At 48.2% G+C, this 18,637-nt stretch overlaps 1 protein-coding gene across 1 annotated transcript in view; it reads left to right on the forward strand.

Moving 5' to 3' along the window:
- Positions 1–15,475, forward strand: part of KMT2D (lysine methyltransferase 2D) — a 93,155-nt gene extending 77,680 nt beyond the window's left edge. The window contains exons 38-46 of the mRNA XM_056849107.1: positions 1,826–1,961; positions 2,059–2,183; positions 3,225–4,368; positions 6,034–6,170; positions 6,569–6,699; positions 10,569–10,854; positions 11,107–11,180; positions 13,910–14,018; positions 15,350–15,475. Of these exons, the coding sequence (XP_056705085.1) occupies positions 1,826–1,961; positions 2,059–2,183; positions 3,225–4,368; positions 6,034–6,170; positions 6,569–6,699; positions 10,569–10,854; positions 11,107–11,180; positions 13,910–14,018; positions 15,350–15,442 (2,235 nt within the window). The 3' untranslated portion in view covers positions 15,443–15,475. The remainder of the gene's footprint in view (positions 1–1,825; positions 1,962–2,058; positions 2,184–3,224; positions 4,369–6,033; positions 6,171–6,568; positions 6,700–10,568; positions 10,855–11,106; positions 11,181–13,909; positions 14,019–15,349) is intronic.
- The last annotated feature ends 3,162 nt before the right edge of the window (positions 15,476–18,637 follow it).

The following is an 18,637-nucleotide window of genomic DNA, read 5'->3' on the forward strand; positions in this document are numbered from 1 at the left end:
CATGCTTTGCTTGCATAGCAGCACAGGTTCACAGCCCATTCCTGAGATTTCGGTGGCCGGGGACAGTGTGACCGAGGCGCCGCCACTGTGCCTCCAAAGCCATTTCCTGGCCGCCAAAATGTCAAAAAAAGCCTTTTAGAGGCTTTTTGTTTTTTAAATGGGGCTTTTCGCCTCATTGAAAATAGCGAGGCTGTGCCTGCTAAAAAGCAGATGCAGCCTTGCTATTCATCCCAGTGGTGTACCCTGGGCAAAAGGGGACAGGATTCTGCCTACAAGCAGCTCCGCCCTCCGGCATGCCCCAGGAACGCCCCCCAGGACCCCGGCACACATCCTGGAACACCAGCATCGGCCTTTACACCAGTGGGTGGCCGGCAGAACACCCAGCTTGCTTCCCTGGGCAGCGCTGCCACTGCAGCGCCAGGAGATAGGCGTCCGGGCTTCCCCACTGGTGGACGTGCCTGCCTGCACGGCGTAAGTGGCGCAGCCGGTGGCATCCGGACCACTTACACCAGTGCTGCCCCTTCCTGGCCTCCTGAGGACTTTCGTCCTCAGAGGTCAGGAATGCGCTATCAGTCTCTGTCATCAGGTAAAGTTCCCTACCTGAGATTTCAGGGAGATCCTGCCAGTCAGAGCAAGCAACCCTGAGCTCTAGTGGACCAATTGCTTGAGCAGCTGTGGCTCATTTTGTAGAGCCTCTGTGTGGCATGCAGAAGGTCCCAGGTTCAATCCCTGATATCTCCAGTTAAAGGGGACTAGGCCGGTAGGTGATGTGAAAGACCTCTACCTGAGACCCTGGAGAGCCGCTGCCAGTCTGAGTAGACAATACTGACTTTGATGGGCCAAGGGTCTGATTCAGTATAAGGCCGCTTCATGTGTTCATGTGAGCTAGTGTAAGGCTGTGGTCGTAAGATGTGTGGTTTCAAACCCCTGCTTGGCCGAAGTTGACCTGGACATTGTTATCCCTCAGCCCAATGCACCTTGCAGGGTGTGTGTGTCACCCAGAATTCCTCATACGAATAATACTGATCCTGCACCCCAAGCAAAGTCAAGTGATGGCCCATCAAGACCTTTGTAACCTCCCTGTATTCCTGGGACTGTTGAGCACTTGTTAGGCTGCAATACATCTGTCAATTAGGCTGCAATACATCTGTCAATTAGGCTGCAATACATCTATCAGTTTGTTTTTATCCCAACGTTCCTCCATGTAGTTTAGGGTAGCATTCATGGTGTCCCCCCTCCTCCATGTGAACCTCACAGCCACCCTGTGAGATACATTAACCCAAGGGAGAATGACTGGCCCAAGGTCACCAAGCAAGCTTCCATGGCAGAGCGTGGATTTGAGCCCAGGTCTGCCTCATCCTAGTTTTCCACTTTTCACTGCTAAACCACACAGGACTGATGGGCTGCAGGTTATTATTTATGTCATTTATTCCCTACCTTTCTACCCAAAGTAGACCCCAAATGGCAAACACTCTTCTCCTCTCCTACATTTTATCCTCACAACAACCCTGTGAGGTAGGTTAGGCTGAGAGTGTGTGACCTTTACACCAGTGGGTATCTCACCTTGGTAGAGCACATGCTTTGCTTGCATAGCAGCACCAAGGTCACCCAGAAAACTTCGACGGCAGGGTAGGGATTAGGGTCTCCCAGATCCTAGTCCGACACTCTACATCGCACTGGCTCTCAGTTGTGGAAGCTAAATATTTCTCTGTCATGTGGTGGTAGCAGAGGAGGAATTGGCTTTAAAAAAGGAGCCTCTTACTCTGCCAGGTTTTGGTTGCAGCTGTCAACATCCCCCCCAACCCCCCCTCCCCATCTCTTACAGAACTTGAACGGTGTCATGGTGGCAGTTGCTGAGCTGTTGAACATGAAGATCCCCAGTTCTTACGAAGTGCTGTTTCCAGACAGCCCAATGCGGGGTGCTGCCAGCGAACCTCGGAAGGGTGAAGCTGATGCACAGGGTGAGTGGCTTGGGTTGGGCCCTAGATAATTTGCCCCCCCCAACTTATCCACTCTTAACAATAGTCTTCCCCCGCCCCTCTCCCTTTTTCTCCTCAGGCAAAGAGAAGCCGGTTGCTGCAAAGGGCCCTGAGGGTGGCCCCGAGTGGTTGAAGCAGTTTGACGCCATGCTGCCTGGCTACAGTCTCAAGAATGAGCTGGACATCTTGACGTTGCTCAAGCAGGTGGAGAAGGAGGGAGGGGCCTTTCCCATAATGCTTCTCTCCTCTCTTCCTCCTCAGTGGACAGCCCAAAACATAGGGATAGTTTCTTGCTCAGAGCATGAGGCTGGCAGATGGAGGATATCTTGGGGGATGTAAGGTTGGCTTGTGGCTGTGGGTTCTCAAACCTCATTGAAGTAGGGACCCACTTCTAAATGCAGTCTACCTTTTTAATGTAGTGTTGTTGGGATGGATCCAGCCATCCTCCAAGTAGCCTTCCTGCCGTCTAAGGAGCCTTTTTCCAACTTAAGTTGAAGGATGGCCCCTTAGATTAGAGGAAGGCTTCAAAAGGAAAGGTGGATGTAAATATTTTAATAAATAAACTTTGCTCAGTAGTGTGGTGGGGTAGGGGTAGGATCCACCCTGCTGTCAGTAGGGGTTCCAGACGTAATGGGTATACTCTAATCATCTTCAGCACCATGGGAGTCTGGGAGTGAGCAGAACCCCAGGGAATGAAGGGGGAAGTGGGGCAAAGGAGAGGCTGAGGAGGGAATGCAGCAGCTCCCCTCCTTTCTTCGTTCCGCTGGGGTCTCCTTCCCCAGCTCAGAAGCTTAAGCTTTGCATCCTATCTGCCAGGACAGTTGCGACTCACTTTGGGGTTGTGCCCCACAATCCGTGAAGCTCTAGCTGACAGAATAAGAGAATAGCCGATGAGTTCCACAGAAGCCAGCTCGCCTCAGCCTGGTATTTGAGAAGTTTCTCTCCCTTGTGGTTGCAAGGATAGGTTTGCTGTCAAGTATCTATGAAGGTTTTCATGGTTACAAGATGTGGAGACCCTCAACCACCCCTCCCTATGCCTATCGCTCACCCATTTCTTTAGAAGGAAGCCTGTATTAGGTATCTCATGCCCAGTTGGTAGAGAAAAAACATGAGTGGAAGATGTTTCTTGCAGAGCTTGGGGTGGGGATGATGGCCAGCATTCTAGCCACAGTCTCCCAAGTTCCTAAATGTAACCCAGATCTCTTCTTTAAGACTTTTCCCCTTTATCTTTTCCCCTCTATCTAGGAGAGCCCAGCTCCAGAAAAGACTGCCCAACACTGCTACATCAACAATGTTGCCAACCTGGATGTGCGGCAGCTCTTGACGCTCCCGGAAGAGCCATCCCCGCCTCTTTCCCCTTTTGCGCCTTCCCCGCCCAGTCCCCCCAGGGCACAAGAGCCTGTCCCTGAGCCAGAGTTGCTGCCTCTACCCACTCAGTCTCCCCCGGCTTCCTCCCTTAAAGAGGAAGCTCCTCAGTCTCCGCTCAAAGCCAAGCCCCGCTCCCGGCCCCTGGAAGACAATGAGGAGAACAAGCCGCGGGTGAAGAAATGGAAAGGGGTGCGCTGGAAACGGCTGCGGTTCCTGATCACCATCCAGAAGGGTGGTGCCAAGCGCGATGGGGACAGGGAGATTGCGGAATTCATTGAGCGCTTTGCCACCAGCCTTCGGCCCGAGAAAGTGCCGCGTGACTTGCGGAAATGCTGCTTTTGCCATGAGGAAGGGGATGGAGCCACCGATGGCCCGGCACGTCTCTTGAACCTGGACCTGGACCTGTGGGTGCATCTCAACTGTGCTCTTTGGTCCACCGAGGTTTACGAGACCCAGGGCGGAGCCCTCATCAATGTGGAAGTGGCGCTGCACCGGGGCCTGCTCACCAAATGCTCGCTTTGCCAGAAGACTGGTGCCACGAACAGCTGCAACCGCATCCGCTGCCCCAACGTCTACCACTTTGCCTGTGCCATCCGGGCCAAGTGCATGTTCTTTAAGGACAAGACGATGCTGTGTCCTCTGCACAAGCTCAAGGGCCCCTGTGACCAGGAGCTCAGCACCTTCACTGTCTTCCGGCGGGTCTACATCGAGCGTGACGAGGTCAAGCAGATCGCCAGCATCATCCAGCGTGGAGAGCGCCTCCACATGTTTCGGGTGGGGGGCCTGGTCTTCCATGCCATCGGGCAGCTCCTGCCTCACCAGATGGCAGACTTCCACAGCGTCACAGCGCTCTACCCCGTGGGCTACGAGGCCACCCGCATCTATTGGAGCCTGCGGACCAACAACCGCCGCTGCTGCTACCGCTGCACCATCTGTGAGAACAACGGCCGGCCTGAGTTTGTGGTGCAAGTTATGGAGCAGGGTCTGGAGGACCTGGTCTTCACCGACTCCTCGCCGCAGGGTAAGGATTAGCTCTGCTGCTGGGCCCTTGTGTCCGTGCGTTTGCCAGCTTCCGAGAGCAGCTAGGGTTGGTTTTCCCTACGTAACATCAAGTGGGTCTAGAATCCTGCTGTGCTGATTAAGCTTTGGTGGCCAGAAACTGCAGTTCCTCCATTTTACAGTCACCCCCAAAAAAGCAGCATTTGCATTCCTGTGACAGGTCTGCCTGATAAATGTTTGTTGCAGTCTGGTTTGTGTTGCCAAGCTGTGGGGTTGGCAATTCGGAGGGAAGCTCTCAAGTGTCAGTATGCAGATAGCAGGTTTGAAAAGTGCCAGAGATCCAGGCAGAGAGGGATCTGTGCATGATGTGGATAGTCCTGCTGCGAAGTTGCCCTCTCGGATTTTGGGGTGTGTTTGATTGGTTAGGATAAGCAGTGTTCTGCAGAGGCCCGCTCTTGGATGTTTTAAAAGCTAAGAGCATTCATTGCATTTCCCATTATGGTTTTCATACCATGTAAAATGTAGTTATATTATCCTTTTCCTTCCTTTATCCCTTAGAAGCTCCTTGATCCATTGATCTTGAGCAGCACCAATCTAATGTTTGAGGGATATAAGGACTGAAATCTTGCCACTGACAATGTAGCCTTGGGATCCCTGTCACTTAATTTAAAAAGTCATTATGTCAGACACAGCGGCATTAAATATATATATATGTTAAAAGGGGAGGAGAGATATAACGTGATCGAAGTTCCTCATAAAAGCGGCATTAGTTATATTAGCACATGAGCAGTAAGTACTCCCCCCCACCATCACCCCCTCAGCAAAGAAACTGATGCATTCATGCACATAAATCTATATACCAACAGCCATTTGATTTAGGGAGGGAGAGAGAGAGGTGCTCCCAGGGCATAGTCACGTGTGGCCTGAAATGCAAAGGAAAAAGCTACTGCCTCCCGCCCGACTCTCCTGCTCTGCAGCACTGTAACCGCCTTTGTCACACCAGTCCTCAGGTTCCTTACCAGTTAACTCAGATAACCTTGTGAGCCATTAAATAAGTTGCCATTGGAGGGGCTTCTTCAGCCTCCACACACCTGGATCTCTTGCTCCTAATTGTATTGGAGGATGGCATTAATCGAGGGGCTGTACATCTTGTGCCAGAAATGGTTTTTAGTTGTAATTGCAAGGGAGTCGTGAGTTCTGTGGTTGGAAATGTTATGTACATTAAATTAAAATGTGTGGAAGACCATTGGGTGACAAGAGTCGCTGGTGTTCAAGGCATGAGATGGAATGATGAACAGCACAGAGGGAGGCAAAGGGGGGGCGGTTATATGTTTGTGAAACAAATATAGGGATGCCCGGCAGCTAAATACATTGAGGAAAGGAGCCCCCTGCTAAGCTCAGGCCTGCTGACTTTCTATTCTCCAGTAGTTCATGCTGGAGACCACCTGAGTCATCATTTAGGACCCTACTGCTTGCCCTCTTAAGGCTGTGCAGTATTTTCTGCATGGATTCCTCAGTCACAAGGAACGTTCCTGGAACTGCAACAGCTACAGGGCAATAGCTTCTTGTGACAAGTTTGGAAGCTGGGATCCGATTGTGCTTCCTGAAGCAGATGTGTGCCAGGGTGAAACAATCTCCTTTTAATTTTCCATTCTTCCTCTTCCTTCCTTCCTCCCCCCCTGCAAAGCTGTGTGGAACCGCATCATTGAACCGGTGGCCATGATGCGCAAGGAAGCTGACATGCTGCGACTTTTCCCCGAGTACCTGAAGGGAGAAGAGCTCTTTGGCTTGACGGTGCACGCTGTGCTGCGCATCGCAGAGTCTGTATGTATCGAACGAGAGGAATTGAAATAATGAGACTGGGTGTGTGGGGTTTGGGGGGGGGGGTCAGGGAAGGCATGACCACAGGAAACGTGGTGGAAGTGTCTAGGATGAGGGGTGCTGAAGGCTAGGGAAGAAGCCCGTGCGTGGATCTGTCTGCAGGCTGGAGGATGGCTGCCATCAATCATAAATTTGGGATCATTTCCTTTATCGGCTGAACTTCAGGTAGCATGAATGGGTTTGTACTGGGAACCTTCAAATGGTTTGTGGGAAATCTGTGTTGGTGTTGCATTCAAGGGGTTTTGGTTCAGAGCGCCTGTGACAGATGATTGTAACACAGTGAGATGTGGAAGATGGTGAGGGTCTCACTGCCACAGCTGTTGTCCCCTTTCTCTTTCCAGTTGCCCGGTGTTGAGAGCTGCCAGAACTACATGTTTCGATATGGGCGGCATCCGCTCATGGAGCTCCCCCTCATGATCAATCCTACAGGTTGCGCTCGATCAGAGCCCAAAATCCTCACACACTACAAACGGTGAGCATGGCTAGAAGAATGGCATAAGAACTTAGAAAGCCAGTGGTATAGTGAATGCAGTCTGAAAGGCTACCCAAATAAAGAAGGAAGTGAGTGTTTCCTGCCGCCTCTCCCCTTTTCGCAAGGAGAAAGTGTAACTTGCTTTGGGAGAGTAGAATTCTGTGATCTGTGGGTGAATATCACTTGTGATGAACCTATGTTTTAAAATAAATAGTGGCGGGGAGATAGGGATAACGCTGAGAATTGACTTGATAACGCTGAGACTTGAAGCCTGTTTGCCATGGCCTGTTGCATCTTACACAGTTGTTGCTCAAAAGGGTTATTGTAAGCACTTGTTCCCGATGCATTCTCACAAGCAACACTCGCAGACAGGTAGTCCAAAGAAGAGTTGACTTTAATGGAGGTCATACAGGTATACAGAGCTTGCAACGATTAAAAAGGCAGGGGTAAAAGGGACATACAGCAGCCTATATGGAGTAACAGGTCATATCAAGATAGCACAGGTTGGCATGGAAAACCCTCAGTCCAACGGGCCAGACTCCCACGAGCTTCAAAGCCAGAGAGGAATGCAGTCATTAGGAAAACAATCCTTGAGCAAAGCAGAGTATCTGTGAGAAACCAAAACTATCCCTAAACGCAGAGAGCAGGCCTGACATTCTGCTCCCCTTAGGGGCCTCTCCCGTCCAGCAAGGGGGTTGGTTTGTGGGGGTAGGGGGTATGGAAGGCGTGCACCAGGTGAGGGGCGGATCGCGTGAACGAACCCATTCGTCATAGGCAGGGGGGAAGTGCTTTCAACGAACCAGATACTGGAGGGAGCCGTGACGAATACGGGAGTCCAGGATCTTAGCAACTTCAAAATGCTCCTCCCCCCCCACCATCACTGGTTGCTCCGGAAGTGGGTCGGGATGCCACTCTGGGGAGGCAACATGAGGTTTCAAGAGGCTCACATGGAAAACTGGATGGATGCGTCTCAGAGTCTTTGGAAGGGAAAGTTCCACGGTTACCGGGTTAATGATCTGAGAAATGGGATAGGGACCCACGTATTTGGCACTGAGTTTATTACATGGGCGGATGGACCGGAGGTTTTTGGTGGACAGGTAGACCAACTCGCCCACTTTAAAGTCCTGGCTAGGAGACCACTGTTTGTCAGCTTGAGCCTTGTATTTACGTTTAGCCCGTTCAAGATTTTTCACTAGCCAGGGCCAGGTGGTGTGAATTGCATCCACCCAAGCTGCTACATCTTTGCCACCCTCCTCCCCCAAAACATCGACATGGCCAATAGGACTAAAGTCCTGGCCATATACCGCCTGAAACGGGCTGAAACCTGTGGATTGCATTGTTATAAGCATACTCAGCAAAAGGCAACAACCCAACCCAATCATCTTGGTGATAATTCACATAGCAACGGAGGTAACATTCCAATACTGCATTAACACGTTCAGTTTGCCCATCAGTTTGGGGGTGGAAAGCACTAGAGAGACCCTGTTCCACCCCGACCAGTTTGAGGAAAGCCTTCTAGAATTTTGCGACATAACTACTTCCGCGGTCGCTCACGAATGTAGTCGGAAGATATGTGACACAAAGAGGCGGGCCAACTTTGGGGCAGAGGGAATACCGGCGCACGGAACGAGATGTACCTGTTTAGAGAACAAGTCGGTAATAACCCACAAAACAGTTTTTCCTTCACTGAGAGGAAGATCAGTCATGAAATCCATAGCGATTACTTCCCAGGGTCTAGAAGGGACTTCTAACGGTTGCAGTAGTCCAGGGGGCTTCCCTTGGGATCTTTTGACAGTGGCGCAGACTGGGCAACTGCGGATGAACGAGTTTACATCGGCACGCATGCCCGCCCACCAAAACTGCCTGCGTAATAAGTGGAGCGTTTTCAGAAAACCAAAGTGCCCCGCGGTTTTGGCTCCATGGGCTAGTTGCAGGACTTCTCTTCATAACCCCATAGGCACATACAGTTTCGAGTCTCTGTACCAATAACCTCCCCGTTCTAGCAAAGAAGGGGGAAGTATGTGAGCAGAGAGGTCTGCTTGGCAGTGGGAACGGAGAGAGTCTAGAAAAGAAACAGGCAGATCCATCTTACCCTGAGAGGTAGGCGGGACATGGCCAGGCTGAGTGGGAGCAGAGTTCTGGGGTGAAGAGGGGGGTTGCGCAAGCGGCTCATTTTGGCTTCCGGATGCCGGAGGATGAAGCAGGCGAGGGAGTCTGGTTCAAGTTACGGGTGGCGGTCTCCCCCCCTCGAGCGTTCATGTCGACCGGTCCAGAATGGGAGCGGAGTTGGGTCTGGTATCTGGTTTGGACTGCCAGAATAGGGAGCTCTCCTCTGTGCGCAAGGGAGAAGAGCGATTCGGTGGGGCGGTCTACCTTGGCAGGATACTGGGGAAGTCGAGATAAGGCATCTGCTAGCACATTGTGTTTACCGGGGACATGCTTAAGTACGAAACGGAATTGGGCGAAGAAGTCAGCCCAGCGTAGTTGTTTCGCGGACAGTTTATGGGTCCCAGTGAGCGCCTCTAGGTTTTTGTGATCTGTCCAGACCTCAAAGGGGACCCTAGAGCGCTCAAGGAACTGCCTCCAAATAGTGAGGGCATGGTAGACAGCAGCTGCCTCCTTTTCCCAGATGGGCCAGTTCAGTTGTGAGTGCGCGAATTTTTTAGAGAAATAAGCACAGGGGTGTAATAAACTGTCTGTACCTTGTTGCAAAAGAGCACCTCCCATGGCCACGTCGGAAGCGTCTACTTGTACTATAAACATGTGTTCGGGATCAGGATGCTTTAGCACAGGTTCGGAGGTGAACAGTTGCTTAAGTGTTTGGAAAGTGGTTTGGCACTGGGGAGTCCATTGGATTTTTGCTGCGGGCAACGTGGCTGCCATCCATTTGGGCGAATTGGATGGGATTGGGCAGTGTCACTGATTTGACTTTAAGTTCATTGAAAGTGGCCTCATTGATCAGGGAGCGCCCACAACCTGAGTCTATGAGTGCTTTGACATGTAACTGGGGGCCTCTTTTGTAATGTTGTAACACTACGTCCACATATACAGTATTCTCAACTTCACTCACCATAACAGGAGCCTTGGGATTTGCAGGAGAAGCTGCAGGGGTCTGCGGTGTCGCTCGGCTCAGGCCTGCTCTCTGCGTTTAGGGATAGTTTTGGTTTCTCACAGATACTCTGCTTTGCTCAAGGATTGTTTTCCTAACGACTGCATTCCTCTCTGGCTTTGAAGCTCGTGGGAGTTTGGCCCGTTGGACTGAGGGGTTTCCATGCCAACCTGTGCTATCTTGATATGACCTGTTACTCCATATAGGCTGCTGTATGTCCCTTTTACCCCATTCCTGCCTTTTTAATTGTTGCAAGCTCTGTATACCTGTATGACCTCCATTAAAGTCAACTCTTCTTTGGACTACCTGTCTGCGAGTGTTGCTTGTGAGAGTCCACGGGGAACAAGTGCTTACATTAAGGCAGGAATGGGGTAAAAGGGACATACAGCAGCCTATATGGAGTAACAGGTCATATCAAGATAGCACAGGTTGGCATGGAAACCCCTCAGTCCAACGGGCCAGACTCCCACGAGCTTCAAAGCCAGAGAGGAATGCAGTCATTAGGAAAACAATCCTTGAGCAAAGCAGAGTATCTGAGAAACCAAAACTATCCCTAAATGCAGAGAGCAGGCCTGACAGTTATGTAACTGGAGTAAATGCTAATGTAATTAGTATTCTAGTGTAGTGGCTCCAAGATGCTGTTCTCAAAGTCTGGTTGCACCTTGGGCCAGACATGCTGAAGATACTAGGATCGTTCACTTGGTGCTGTCTCTCCCCCTGCTTGGTAGGCTTAACATGTTTTGTTTTTTACTTTCCAAAGGCCCCACACCCTGAACAGTACCAGCATGTCTAAGGCCTATCAGAGCACATTCACAGGTGAAACCAACACACCGTACAGCAAGCAGTTTGTCCACTCCAAGTCCTCGCAGTACCGCCGCCTCAAGACAGAGTGGAAGAACAACGTCTACCTGGCACGCTCGCGTATCCAAGGGCTCGGGCTCTATGCCTCCAAGGATCTAGAAAAGCACACAATGGTCATTGAGTATATCGGCACCATCATCCGCAATGAAGTGGCTAACCGGCGTGAGAAGATCTATGAGGAGCAGGTGGGCAGCGTGAGCTCAGTCCTGGAGTATTCCTCAGATGCCAGGGGAGCTGAGGGTGGGAAGACCTGTCCTGATTAAGTGAATTGGAGTGTCCAGCTTGGAAGGGGAAGGAGGTAGGGATCCTGTATTGGGGTAGTGGTACTGATCATGATGGAGAAGACCCTGCTTTTGGGTGAAGTGGTATGTGTGTAAGAGAATGAGGCCCAATGGATGTTCTGGCCTGTTCCAAACCTACTCTTCTTCTCCTTCCAGAACCGAGGCATCTACATGTTCCGTATCAACAATGAGCATGTCATTGATGCCACGCTGACAGGCGGCCCTGCCAGGTGAGTGAGGATCTGCCGTGTAATGTCCGTATCTAAAGGCTTAGCTCTGCTGATGTATTTTTTAAAATTATTGATTTGCATCTAAGTAGAGCCTTATACCTAGGGGCATAATTCATTGTTTCACGTAGCCCACGAGAGGGGCAATTGTGAAATAATCAGTTTCTGCTTCTGTGGATATGCAAGGACACTATGAACAAGAGGGCTTCCTTGACAACCCAAGCCACAATTCAGTTGAGTTCTGTTTAAGCCCATTGAAATCAGTGGGTTTCTGCATGTTTTGTGTTCATGCATTATAATAAGTGATACAGTAGGTCTGAAATAGAGCAGGTATTTTTCTTCCTTAGTTCAACCTTGTATATAGAAAAGCTGGGTTTTATTTCACTTGCTTCATAAAGCATGGCTGTTTCCTTGTGGTCACCCCCTCCCCCACTGCTTCGGGGCTTTGCTTTGATTATTCATGCCTTTTCTGACTGTCAGAGGTCACCTCACACGGAAACGTGCGGGGAAAGCGAGGGGACCTCTGATGGTCAGAAAAGGCATTCATAATCAAAGCAAAGCCCTGAAGCAGTCAGAGGGTGTCCGCAAGGAAAACATCCTTACATAAAAGGCCAAAGAGTCTTGGGTTTAGCTTTAAGAGACTGTAAGGGTAGATTGAGCTCTGTGGCGCAGAGTGGTAAGCTGCAGTACTGCAGTTCAGGCTCTGCTCACAACCTGAGTTCGATCCCAGCAGAAGTTGGTTTCAGGTGGCCGGCTCAAGGTTGACTCAGCCTTCCATCCTTCCGAGGTCGGTGAAATGAGTACCCAGCTTGCTGGGGGTAAAGGGAAGATGATTGGGGAAGGCACTGGCAAACCACCCCGTAAATAGTCTGCCTAGTAAACATCAGGATGTGACGTCACCCCATGGGTCAGGAATGACCTGGTGCTTTCACAGGGGACCTTTACCTTTAAGGATAGATTGGCATGTTCAAATTAAATGGGGATTTTGTTATAAACTAAGTTATTTTAGGACACTTTACTGACTTTTTTCCATTTCAAAACATTAAATCAAATGATGTTATTGCTCCCAGGGGATGAACTTATTGCATCCATCTCTGTTTGAAGGTGTGTGTGTATGGAGTCTCAACCAACTAGTGGAAAGGTAGAAGGAATAGGCTGCTGCAACCTAAACTAGCTGAGGTGCCTCTGGAGTTCTGGGAAGATTTCCCTTAGCAAGAGTTATTCACACACACACACACACACACACACACATACATGATCCCTCCTTTGCAGAGGGATTAGAAGGAGACCAGTTCCGAGGTCCATGGAGCCAGGCAGTTTGTTTTTGTATTATATATTGGTTTGTGTTGGCATTGGTGGGGGGGAGGTCGAGGGAACCCAGGTTGTTTTCTGCAGCCCTACTCATTTGTAAAGCTTAGCTGCCCAGGAGAGCTGTGGACTACATGTGTGGCCTCATGCCACGTTGAATGAAAATCTCTAGCAACACGATGAACTGAATTGCTGCTTTCACACATCCACTTCAGTTTTTCTGTCAGAAGTCTGAACAATGCTGCATCTGGGATTTCCTTGCTAGTTCTAGAGTCCCCCTCTCGGAGCTAAGAGTATGATCCAGAAGTCCTGATTGCTTCCCCCACCACCACCATCCTAGTCCTTCTTTGAACTGCTGGACTCTTCGTTCTCTCTTTTTTAATATATATTTTTATTTTCTAGCCATTAAAATACAAATAAACATACCATATATCCGAACAAAACAAAAAGCACAATACAAACATTCAAAGAGTATACCAAAACATGCTTTAGTTGGGTGAATATATTTTGTTTTCATCCTAATTTCTCCCTTATAATATTGTTCTAATTCTAATTATACAGTTGTTATACGAACTACCTTTTAAAAGCTCATTTATCTGCTAATATATATGCTTTATATTTGTACAATAAGGCAGTCTCTATTGAATCATATTTATCCATATGTAAATTACCTGTAACAAACTACAAATATAATTTTATGTCTTAACATTTTTCGTTTCTATTTGCTTTTACTCTTGCATAATAAATTTAACCAAAATTAAATGCTATCTCGTTTACAGTTACATATTAACCTTTATGTAATGACAGAGTTCCATAATAAACACTTCCAGTAAAGCTTTGAAGTTGAACATATTCATTTCTGTTTGCACCAACTTCACGAGACATATGAGTAATACAGTTTCCAACTTTTTTGAAACTCACCACTAGGTGTTTTTAATTCAGCTAGCTATTACTGCATATTCTGCTAACTTATCTTTCCAATCCTCTGCAACTGGGGAGTCTTCTGATTTCCACTTTGTTGCTAACCGCTCTTGCTGCCGTTATAATGTATCCAACCAGCTCTTCTGAAGACTTCACAATAGGGGACGGTAAAATCCTAGCAACATTAATTTAGGGTCCATTGCAAATTTAACCTTTAGAATTTTTAACATTTCATAATGAACTTCGCTTCAGAACTTTTTTATCTTCTTGGACTCTTTGTTCTCTTGTGAGGTTAAGAATAGAACCCAGGAGTCCTGAACCCCCCCATCCTCCTTTCCCAAGCTGCAGAGCCACTCCCAAGAAGGGTGTATGATGATGTTGCTGAGCCCTCGGGGGGGCAGCTTCACTGAGATGGGGTGCCTCGGGAAGAAAGGATCAGGTGTTCTTCCAACCTACCTGGCTCTAATGTTCCTCCGCCCTTCTCCCCCTCCTACTTCCCACAGATACATCAACCACTCCTGTGCTCCCAACTGTGTGGCCGAGGTTGTGACTTTCGACAAGGAGGACAAGATTATAATCATCTCAAGTCGCCGAATACCCAAAGGAGAGGAGGTGGGTTTTGAACTGGTCTGGGGGGTAGGGGTGGGGTACACAGGAGAGCAAGACACTATCAATGTGCATAACCCCCAGCCTGTGAAGAAAATGCGCCCATGGTTTTGTCCTTAGGAAGTTCGTTGAGACAAGGAAAACATCCCAGGCTCCCCTAGTTTAACATATGCAAAGCTCTGATTGTGCAGATTAGCACATCCTTATCCCAGGCAAGATAAAAGAAAAAGGGGATGTAGCAAAGAAATGATCAGTAGCTTCTGTGTCTCCTGCTTTTAGCTGGATATTGCCTTAATCTTAGTTTCCTGCTTGCTTACCTTCTACTGTGAGTGTATCTGGCATATCTTTCCCCATGATGCTGCAAGGAAAAGCTCTGTGGTAGCAACAGGAACTAGTTAACCATCTTTTACTGCACAGCCTATTAAGCTGGAAGAGCAGTATTTCTGCTTCCCCGTCTTGCCCTGTGAAATCTGGCTTGTGTGGGGGCGCATTCTAGTCTTTACTCGGCTACACCAATAGTGGTTGCTGTGCGAATGCACAAACGCAGTGGGAAAATGTCAGTAACAAAGGGAGAGCTGAACCCACATTGCAGAGGCACAGCAAATATGCACCAGTCACAAGAATGTATGTAGTCCTAGTGAACTGTATGCGGTGCACGAGTGTTCAAATCTGTACAGAACCTTGGGAGACCGTAAGACTGAAACGCTGGCAAATACTCGTTTTCACTCCTGCTTCAGTAGAAACCCCTGCTCCACTCCCGTGAATAAAGGCAAATATAGGGGGTTGCGTGGGTGTATCCTTCATCTGTGCCCTGTTCACATTCATGTGCATATTGGGTCATGTTGAGTGAACTCTGGAGAGGTTATTTCAGCATTCTCTTGTTCTGGTTCCATGAACAGACATTCCTTCTGCCTGGTAGACAGAGGCATCCTGCGAGTGGGCGGGGCAGGTCCCTAGTCCACGTAAAGAAATTGTTTGGGCATAGTGAAACGTGTCCTTCTTTTAGAGAGGAGTCCATTCTTTCACGGTTTCATTACTATTCTGAGAGCAGCACAGGAGTTGAAATTTATTGAGATTTTTCTTTTTTTAAACTGAAGCAACGGTTCACAGCTGTCTTGGTAGGGTTGCCAGCAGAGATCAGTTGTAATAGAGGGAGATCTCCAGCCACCACCTGGAGGCTGGCAACACTGCATCTTGGGGACGAGTAATTGAAGTAGAAAGGTGGCATATAGATAGCTAAATAAAGGCAGATGTTGCACCCCAAAAATAGTACCTTACACATTATAAGTGTGGTAAGGCTAACCTTTTTTTTTTGTCTTGGCATTCTTCCTCTCCAGCTAACTTATGACTACCAATTTGACTTTGAAGATGATCAGCACAAGATTCCGTGCCATTGTGGAGCCTGGAACTGCAGGAAATGGATGAATTAGCCCAAAGAGGCTCTTCAAACACGGTGGGGAGGGCATCCTAACTGCCTAGCACAAACGGCACAGGAGGCTCTGCAGAGAGAGGCCTGTTCTACCGGATCTCCCAACCCTCCTGTAGGGTAGAGAATCAACCCAGGAAAGCATGATTGGAATTCACCACCCCAACATGCTGGTGGGGCAGCTGGGACACCAAAGTGCTTGGGCAGCGTCAGCGTTATCTGCCACCACGCTGCCAACCTTGGTTATGGAGTTATATCAGGCCGGCTGTTTGGCTGTCAGGCTCAGCTGCCTCCTCTTCCACGCAAGGCGACCTGCTTTTCCCCAGCAGAAGGCAGCAGCCACTAGCAAGCCCCATCTGGGGTGGGGAACTGATAAACTGGCAACTCAGGGGTTTTCTTTTAGCGTTTTTCTTTTCGAGGCCGTAATGGGGGAACCTTCCGCCCCTGCGCACCTGTAAATAAATGGCCTTTAGAAATATACTGGGAGGAGATGGGTGACATTCTGTCCTATCAGAGCTGGGGGAAGGGAACTGTGGCACGGCTGTTGGATCCCCAGGGGAGAGTTTGTAACTTTTTCTGTGTGTTTGGGGAATTTCTTGTGGGTGTGTGTGCGCGCGCATGTGTGGGAGACAGCTGATTTTTAAAATAAAACTTAATGTCTATTGCTTGCTAATTTACCAAGGGTAACAAGAGGCTTCAAAGAGACTCGTTAGCTTGACAATCCACCTTCCAGGGCTCCCCAGCTCTGGATTTTGTATACGTTTAGGTGTTGGATTTGAAAAGGGGGTGTGAGTATGTGTGTATGTGTATGCGCGCGTGTATGCATCCGCTCGCTTTTTTGGGGGGGAAATACTTCTAGTGAACAGCAGGCCCTGACTTGCTGAAGCTGGACATGGACCTTCCCTTCCTCCTGCCCACCCTTCCCTATCTTCCATGCGCGAGAAGCGTCCGCACTTGAACCTACCTCATTTGAAGTGTTAGATTTTGTTTCTTTTGTTTTTTTCTAATGTGAGCCCCTCGCTGTGCCACCCTTCTGCTTTTTTGAACCCTCTTCCTTGAACATGGAGAGCCACATCTACTCTGGCAGACACGGGAATAGTTTCCATGTGGAGGTGGGGACTGTTTTGCTGGGATTGTCTGCCCCACCGCCCACCCCCCCTCCCCACCCAGCACAATTTGAAAGCCTTCCTGACTGGATTGCTGAAATGGGCCATCAAGGGCTCCCTCTTCCACCCGCTGAAAGGCAGATCCCTCTGCAAGACATAACGGTGGTGTTTTGAATGTGCCAATGAACCAAGAGCTGCTGGTCACCAGACACCAGCGCCCTGCTCCCCGTTGCGCTTGTCCCGTGGAGCTCACACAGTCTGCAGAGAGGGAAGCCTGCGCTTGACCAATGGAGCCGATAGCTAGTGGTCAGTTTTGACGTAGGCAGCCATCCGCCATCAGGCCCCTCTCCTGAAAACCCCAGCTCCCACTCCACAGTTTCCCATTATCCAACCTGCTGCTCTGAAGGCTCTCGTATGTTTGTGTGCACTACACGTGCGTGTGTGAGAAAGAGAGACGTTGGCACATTGCAGAGTTTGGGGATTATTTATCTATTTATATATATTGTGTGTATATTTGAACTAGCATGGGGATGAATGCCCTGGCTGCAGGGTTTTATAGACTGCTGGGTGGATCTCTGCAGAACCCCTACCCCTGCGCCCCACCCCCAGCACCAGGCAGGAAGGGAAGCAGAAGGGTGACCTTGTTCATCAACAGAATCTCGGGTGGGAGGGGGCATGTGTAAAGAACCCATTTTTATGCTTTCTAGGTGTGTGTGTGTGTATATAGATTATATATATATATATATTATATTTTCTTTTTTAAAAAAAAGAAAATAGAATCAATTTATAACCAGTATCTTAAGAGCCATCTGCCCAGCAGCATCTCCCTCAGTGCAGGGAGATTCCATATGAGTTAACAGAAGGCAAAATGTGGGCATTAGACAGGACAAACTCTCCCCCCCCCCCGCCCCCAACAAAACACAAATACAGTCTTCCCTTGCTGTTGAACATACCTTTAGGAGACTGTTGTATCATTGAACCGGGGTCGGTATCAGGGAAGGGGGGAAATACAGCTCTCTTGACTAACATTGTGTAGTTGAGATCTTTTAACGCACAATTGCACCATTTCCCCTCCCTCCGTTAAATACACACACACACACACATCCCCCCAGCACTCCTGCCACAGTTGCATTAAGAGATCTGGCAAGCTGCAGTGCATTTTTCTCACCTGATTGAACAAACAAGGGGGAGGAGGCGTTATCTTTCACAGTGGGGCATATAAAATCAGGGTTTAGCACACAAGAGTGTGTTTCTTTTTGAACTCGGCAAGAGGAGGGAAACCGTGTTCTTCAGTTAAAAAGCTGCTTCTGTGAACCGTTCCAAACTACAATGGTTAAAAACCATGTGTGTGCTAGGGGAGGGGGGGAAGAAATAATGACAAATTATTTTAAAAAAAAGGTAAAAGTAATTAAATTTGTAAATAAGATGGCATTTGTGTAGAGAGAAGATAACGTTTTTATCAGTAACAATACCACTGGACATTGTATTAAGATAAAGGTTTGAGTTAAAAGCCAGTATACCTTTTCTTTTTCTTTTCTTTTTTTGGTCTCTTTGGATTTGTGCGTCTTTCCATGAACTTGGAAGACTGTAAAGTTGTAAAAAAAATAAATTTTAAAAAATTGCTACAAAGGTTTAAAAGCTTGAGAGAGATTTTAAAAAATGATAAAGTGACTGAATATAATAGATTGTCAAGATTTTTTTGGATGACGGTTAGAGTTTAAAATAATCCTGTAGATTTTAGCTGATGAAGAAAGACTATACAGTTTTTAATTTTTATATAAACTATAACCCGGTCTTGAAGCTAAAACTTTTTTAAAGTTCTCTGCCTGTATAATCGCATTTGACGCCTTGTCCCATACTTCTGTTTACAGTTGCACATATTATATATATTAAGTTTTAACCCTTTTATGATCCCAAAATAATCACTTTTTTAAAAATAAAGTGTGGACTTTGTGAGGAATTATATTTTGTGTTTTGCAGTTTTATTACTTTGTGTGTGATTTTTGTGTAGCGAAGTTGCCCTTTTGTGATGAGAGCAAAGAGTCTGAAACAGAACTATTCCTTTACAAAAAAAAAAAAAAACCAATAAAAAC

This window comes from Euleptes europaea, chromosome 1 (assembly GCF_029931775.1).
Source record: "Euleptes europaea isolate rEulEur1 chromosome 1, rEulEur1.hap1, whole genome shotgun sequence".
Taxonomy (NCBI): Eukaryota; Metazoa; Chordata; class Lepidosauria; order Squamata; family Sphaerodactylidae; genus Euleptes; species Euleptes europaea.